Source organism: Trichogramma pretiosum, unplaced genomic scaffold, assembly GCF_000599845.2.
Source record: "Trichogramma pretiosum strain Unisexual culture from Peru unplaced genomic scaffold, Tpre_2.0 scaffold93, whole genome shotgun sequence".
NCBI lineage: Eukaryota > Metazoa > Arthropoda > Insecta > Hymenoptera > Trichogrammatidae > Trichogramma > Trichogramma pretiosum.
The window spans coordinates 359,364-366,505 of record NW_019640795.1 but is presented as its reverse complement, the minus strand read 5'-3'; the positions used below and the strand labels follow the sequence as shown (position 1 = coordinate 366,505).

General features: G+C 37.5%; 1 protein-coding gene across 1 annotated transcript; it reads right to left on the bottom strand.

The window, feature by feature from the left end:
- Positions 1 to 5,642: 5,642 nt before the first annotated feature.
- On the bottom strand, positions 5,643 to 6,182 carry LOC106653298 (larval cuticle protein A2B-like; the record flags this gene model as incomplete). The annotated part of the gene is made up of 1 exon (XM_023458021.1): positions 5,643 to 6,182. A coding segment is annotated over one exon (540 nt), but the record flags the coding sequence as incomplete, so codon positions are not given.
- Between the last annotated feature and the right edge of the window lie 960 nt (positions 6,183 to 7,142).

The window sequence follows — 7,142 nt, the reverse complement described above, 5'->3', positions numbered from 1 at the left end:
GTCTGCGTTTGTACTTTCACTGTAAAAAATTGGATAACTCAGTAAGTAAACATGAAATTGAATTAACATTTTTCTAATTAATGCATGTGTATTTATTGATAAAATATAATTGATCTCATAATTAAAATGTATATCAAATATCAGATCTACATTGTTGCTGGTATCAGGCATTCACGTCCTTGTAGCGAAACGTGCAATCATAAATACTCTAAGAGTTTTTCTTGCAAAAGTCGAATTATTAAGAGATCCATTCTGCACCGAATGAAAACGTGAAATAGTTTTTCGCCATGTAGAATGTATCACACATGTTTCGCCTTAATTATCTTACTCGGTGTACCAAACAGAAGCCTCGGCAGGATCTATTCTAATTTTTCCTCGTGCATCGTACCGGTAAAATATATATCATTCCATAAAAAACAATGACCTTGCGCGCCCGCCCGATGCATACAAAAAAGATTCGTAGCGCCGCAGCGCGAGCAGACAAACGAAGAAAGTCGGATTTATATCAATACTCTCGCTTTTTTCTGCGCCCGTTGTCTACCGATGTCTACCGAGCTATACTATATTCTTTTACACGGGGCTCGCAGCGCGAGAACGTGTAATGCATGTATAATTCCGCGCAGCTTTACTTAGTGCGCTATTCAGGGCGTATAACAAGGAAAGGATGTTTTTCTGCGCAAAATATACAGACTGCACACTCGCGTTTGTGTTCGCACAGAAACATTATATATATGTTTATATTCGTGTGCGTGCCTTGTAGAAAGTAAAAGTGCTCCGCGATATATATATATTATAATATATGTTTGCTCTCTACTGCGAGTTTTTCCAAATTGTCCGATTTGTTGCTTACCGCGGAAATCTGAATTAGATATTCCACGCGGGTATAGACCGCGCGTTGATGAATTTCCCACGTGCACATTTTTCAACGGTCAAGGTGATCATCGTCACGATAAATATAGTCAATTATAGCTCTAAAATGATATCGGTAAACGCCGTTAAAGAGCGATTTTTCCAGCGTACCAAGAATTTGAAACAACAATTAGCTTCGATGCCCTGACCAGCATTGAAAAATATTATTCAAATAGCGATCGAAATAAGAAAGTCACGGTGTTTTACGCTGCTCTCGCTTTTTTCGCATCGCTTTTTATTTGTGTCATCGATCGAACGCGCACGCAGAATCGACGAGTGCATGAGGTTTTATTCTCTCTCTTTCTTTCATCGCGCTGATCACAGTATTACAATTAGAAAGATGTTAGCGTGCCGCACCAGTATTTCGATATGTTATTCCAGCTCGAGATGAGTAGAAATAATTAAGTGTTCGAACTTTCGAAACGTAAAATTAACGCGCACGGAAGATGGCGCACGCACAAACGCTCGCCTTTTTTTTCGCGTTCGACTCGCTGTAGCGCGAAGTTGAGTCAGTGTATCTCGCGAATGGATGCATAATAGAAACTATTCGAATCCCATGTATATCTATAAATGTTATACACACGAATTTATATGGAACACGAACAGCTGTTGAGCAGGCAAATTAACTATTGTTGTTTTTACTTTCTTTGGAACATCACGTGCACATATTCGCTCATTCGTGCCAGCTCGTGATTTTCAAACTTACATTTTTATTCTCTGGGTTAATGTGCAATGTACGAATTGATTTCGTTCGCAAAACTATAAGAAAATATACAGATCGATGAAGAGTTTAATTTTTTATGCAAATATGATCCAGCTGCCGTTGCGTCAGGCTTGCATCATGTATTATTTTTTATATTCGCACTTTTGTCTATGCATTCGATAATAGTCTTGTGCAATTGTCAACAAAAACAAACGAGTTTCAGTTCACGATCTCTCCCGAGCGCGCGAGCCAAGTCGTTTAATGTTCTGCTTTGCGATTCTAAGCATTTTTCTCGCGGCTGCAGCTATATATACGCGTCCGAGTCGCGAATGAACGCAATTCATACGTACGAACTATTACGTCGATCGAGTCAATGAATTCTCATAATTTCGTTTTTATCCGAGCCATTTAATATTTACAGTCTCGCGCGCGCGCGAGCTTTCATTTCCGAACTTTGAATTCTTTTCTCCGAAAAGAACAAACAAAATGAACCAATTTGATCCGAGTGCAATAGCCAACATATCCGAATGCTTAAACTTTTTGCCACATGGGCCGTCAACTGGTTATTATAAAGGCGCGGTCGACGCACTTGTAACAGTATATATTCGGCCGCTGCAGCTCCGATGTGTCTTGTATAGGCTGTTACCTTGCGAATAAAAACACTTTCTCCGGAGAAAGTATATAAGATACATACAAATGAGGCAGCTCTCTGTGTGTCTGGGCGCCGTACGTGTGCAGTATGCCACCTTGCGAGTAAATGGACCGTGAACCATAAACTGTTCGGTGCGCTTGGCCAGCTCGGATTTATGCTGGCCTAGCCGGCATACACGTCGATACTCGAAATGCACGATAAATCCTACGCTGTAGCTCGTTGTTCCTCTTGATTCAATGTGTAGGTGCGTCCAAGGATATTCAAGGACACTTCAGCCTTTTTTTTTAATTCATTAAATCCTTTTAGAGATTTTCAGTTTCAATGAATTACTGAGTATCAGAATCAGATCAGAATACTAGTTTTTGACGGATAGATGTATTAGACTATTGTTGTGCAGATCACTGGGCTTCAAGCTTTACATGAAAATGCTTTTTTAACAATCATCGATGGCACGGGAACTCTTTTTTATCTCATATCAATTTCTGCTAATGAATCAAAATTATAAGTTTATTCACCATTTATTACAGTTGCAACAGCATTTAATTTGATTAAAATGATCGGTTGAAAGTCATTGTCATGTCGATGTGTACTCTACTAGGTTTACTATAAATTCTACCTTTGATTTCCCAACAGATTTTTGAAAAACGAAAATTGATTGTCGATGGAGATGAAACATTGCAAATATAATTGATGTAGGATGTCATAAATGTAGTGCTATAGTTATACATTATTCACTTTTCAATGCAACATTTTTCAAAGCACGAAGGACTGTTCATTAAAATATTTTCAGTGCTTGAAACAACGAAATTGTTCAATTATAACTGTTGCAACTCCATATTAAAAGATATTCATTGTTTCAATTGCTAAACCATAGACGAATCGGGACAATGGCCGAATGGCAAGTATGTAATAAAAGTGTTCACCTATACATCGATCGAAAATGAAGAATGCATTTTTTGTAAATTAAAATTTTACAATGGAATAGATTTCTAACTTTTTTATTTCATACCATTAAAGATAGTTTTTTTTTATTTTAATACTTTTTTCAACTTTCATTATAAATAGTAATGCATTGAGCTGTATTGAACATAACTTACGTCAATTTCATACAAATTTTTTTTTTGTATCGTTATTTATTTTATAATAATTTTCAAAAACATTGTTGATTAATTATTCAAATTATCGAAACCTGATAATTCACAAAATCGGTTATCGCTTATTTACCGATTTTGCCGTACCGATTTGGATCTGAACACTAATCGGTAACGCAGAAATCCATTCTGTTCTAGATCGCTACTGCATCGACCAGCTGGAGAAATCAGAGCTTGTGTAAAAACAACAATTTTCAATAACGTTTTCTAAAATTTCTACTCAATATTCCTCTAAAAAGGATCTTCCCATTAAAATAGTAAAATGATAATTTGGCTATATTACAGCTATATTGTTTGAATTATAATTAACATAACTACCAATTTTTGTTTGTAAATATTTGCGTTTGTAAATATTTCAAAAATGAGTAAAAGTGAATCCTTAATCTAGTACAAATAAAATAAATTAATACTGTTTAATTTTCAGATAACTACAAGTGAAATTTTAAAAACAGAAGGCGTTGCATTAAAATTAATAAAAATATCATTATTTATAATAAGAAAAATAAAGTTATTTAGCGAATGCTAATGAGCAACTTAAAACTTAAAGCTTACTCGTTGAATACTTTGTAATGAGAGGGTTATCATGAATTAAATTACAGAGAATTAGTCAAAAAATAATTTCTTCCAATTTGATAAAAATTAGCCTAATTGGTAAGAGTCGATATTTTAAAAAGTAAAGAAGCTTTTAGAACTGTTAATCATACTGATTGTAAGTTAAAAATATGTTTATTCCAACCGCTATTCAATTCAATTAAATTATAATCTGAAGCTTGTGTCGATTATCCGTGTAAAAAAAGTATTGCAAAACGTAATTTGTGTATACACGAAACGACTGCGATGATTCGAGAGCGCGTGATGACTTTGTACGATACTTTCACTGGGCGTGTTCAACCATCACCTCTGTTATACTCTTTCTTTCTTTACTTTTTTCCAGCTGGGTAATGCGAATTCGGACCAAATAAACATTGTCGTAATAGCGTTTCAAGTCTTTGAAGGAGTACGAGAGTGGGACTGTTTTATACAGTAGAATTAGGTTCATTAAAAAAAAATTATTGAATGAATGATATTAAACAGTTTAAAGAAAATATTTGATGCTTTTAATTTATAACGATGTAGAAGATACATTGTTATTTTCGTTACGATAAACAAGCAGTTATTATATTTAATAATTGAGTCAAGCTGCTGAATATTGCAGTTTTTTCTGTATTTACAACTTGCAGTAAGATTTTAACCTTGATCTTAGTTTATTCATTTAAAACGCGTTAAAATTAGACTCATACAATTTTTGAGTAAGAGGTCTTGTTACAGTGTTGAAAAATGTAGTAGCAATTGCCAATTCATTCCGTAATAACTTGCAGTTTTGATCTACACGTGTCCTTCATACTATTCAATCGTCATAAATACCTACATTTTTTGTAATTATAATGATTCGAGTTTAGAGTAATATTCATTCATTTATTTGAGGAAACTCAGGAATTTTTCTCAGGAACTTCAGAAATTACGAACGTTGTAGTATAGTGTTTACCCAAAATTTAGTAATTTCAAAGGTTGTCAAACTTGAAATGATCCATAAAAATATCGAATTTTGAAATTGCCGTTTTAAATACTACTGTGAAGTCTTGCGATGACGATGTAAAATTGATTCAAAAATAGATTCAAAGAAGTTGCCGATTCTGATAAACTAATTTTATGTATTTTTCTATATTCTGCTACGTAATGGTTAACTATAGACTTACTTTTATGATCTTTCGCCGATTCGAGATAGGGACATATTAAATTGCATAAAAATTCACCCAAAGAAAGTATGAATTAAAGATATGAATCGAATTACTTTTTATGATTAATTTGTATTATTTTTTGTTTTTCTTTTCCCTGATCGAGGATTGCTTTGAAATTGCATTAAATTTCGTTTTTCTTGTTAAGAAAGGAAAAATTAATTGAAAAATAAATGGTATTTCGCAAAAATAGAATGATAATTTTATTGAAATTATTTACAAGCTTATTCAGATCTAACTTAATGTACAAAGATAGCAAAAACAACTGTGCAGGTACGCATATTAAGCAGTGCAGCGATGAAAAATTAGGTCCAAAAAGGCAAAAGATTCAAACAAGTTTTCAAACAAACACTTTTCCAAATGATCTGTCACATCTCCGACAAAAAAGTCTCACTTCGCCTAATGCATAGGTATATACGACGAAAACGCATACGGTATGCATTAGCATTGACTTAGTGCTGGTACTCGTGCGACGCGTGAACTTGAGCTTCGTAGCCGTGAGATTGTTGCTGGTAAGCAATGGCGTGCTGCTCTTGGCTTTCGTAAGAGACGGCGTGGGCGGCTGGGATGGCGGCTTCGTAGCTGGTGTGGGTGGCGATCGGCGCGGCGTGGGCGATGTGGGGTGTGCCCTCCTTGCGGACGACGGCGTTGAATCCGTTGTGGTCGTCGGCGGTGTACTCGACGATGCGTCTGGTGCCGTCGGCCTCGAGGAGGGAGTAGCTGCCGCGGACCTGATCGCCGCTGCGGCTCTCCTGTTGGCTCTTGTAGTCGCCGGTGTTGGGGTCCTGCACGTCGTAGCCGTAGTTGTACTGCGGGTTCGGGTCGTAGGGCTCGGCCTCCACCTGTCTGGTGTAGGCGACGGGCGCAGCTGCGTAGGCCAGGGGCGCGGCGTGAGCGATCGGTTGTTCTTCGGCGTAGCTGGCCGGCACTATTCCTGCACTTGCACAAGCCACGAGAGCCGCCACAAGAACGAGCTGAAAACCAAGTACAAATTGTTAATGTGAAATCGTCGCTACATTTCGCGTCAACGTGATGAATGTGTAGATCGATCGATGTATGAGTCAGCCGGGATGTCTTGCGCAGTAAAAATCGCGCAATCGTCCCAAATCAAAATCATGTATGGTCAAAATAGATAAGAATTTTTATGCCCCGGAAGATATTGATCTCGGCGAAACATACCTTGTAAACCATTGTGTTCTCGGAGTTATGTAGGTTTATACTCTTAAGGTGAGCCTTTCAAGTTTAGCGAAGGCCGCAATGAAAGTGAATGCCAAAATAGCAAGTAAAGCAGTCTTATATACCCAAAAATCGTTGCATTCGCGGTTGCATTCGTTGCGCCCAGGGCCGCCGTTCGCCTCTGTCAAATGACATGCACGCACACGTATTTGCAATGCACTTTATAAAGCGAGACAGAGAGAGAGAGAAAGCCCCTCTCTTCTGGCGATTCAGACCAGCCAATCATCCCCCTTGAAAACATATACACCTGTATTATAAGCTGCTACTGTGTCGTAATAATGCCCAAAATACGCGCCCTACATAATCTTGAAAATTCACGTGCACCGGCATCAACGCGTCTCGCTGTTTTTGCTGGCTCACTTTTACCTTCTCGCGCACAATAATAATGGCCGAGTGAATCGAATTATGTAATATATTTTTTTTGCAAAAGAACCGTACTGACACTTACACTTACACACACACACACACACATGCAGCTGGACAGCAGCAGCAGCAGCAGCCGAAATTGTGCTCGTATTTCTTTTTTTCGCCTTTTCCACTTGCCTTCGTGTGACACGGAAATCGGTAATTGACTTTATACGATGGGTCATTCCCTCGTGCGTGTGCGTTTTGACTTTTTCTCTTCCACGACGCATAATACCACATGTCATATAATTAGTTGGAGTCTGAATAAATGTATACTTTCATGCCGATTACTGTCTTGATGATGATGGCCT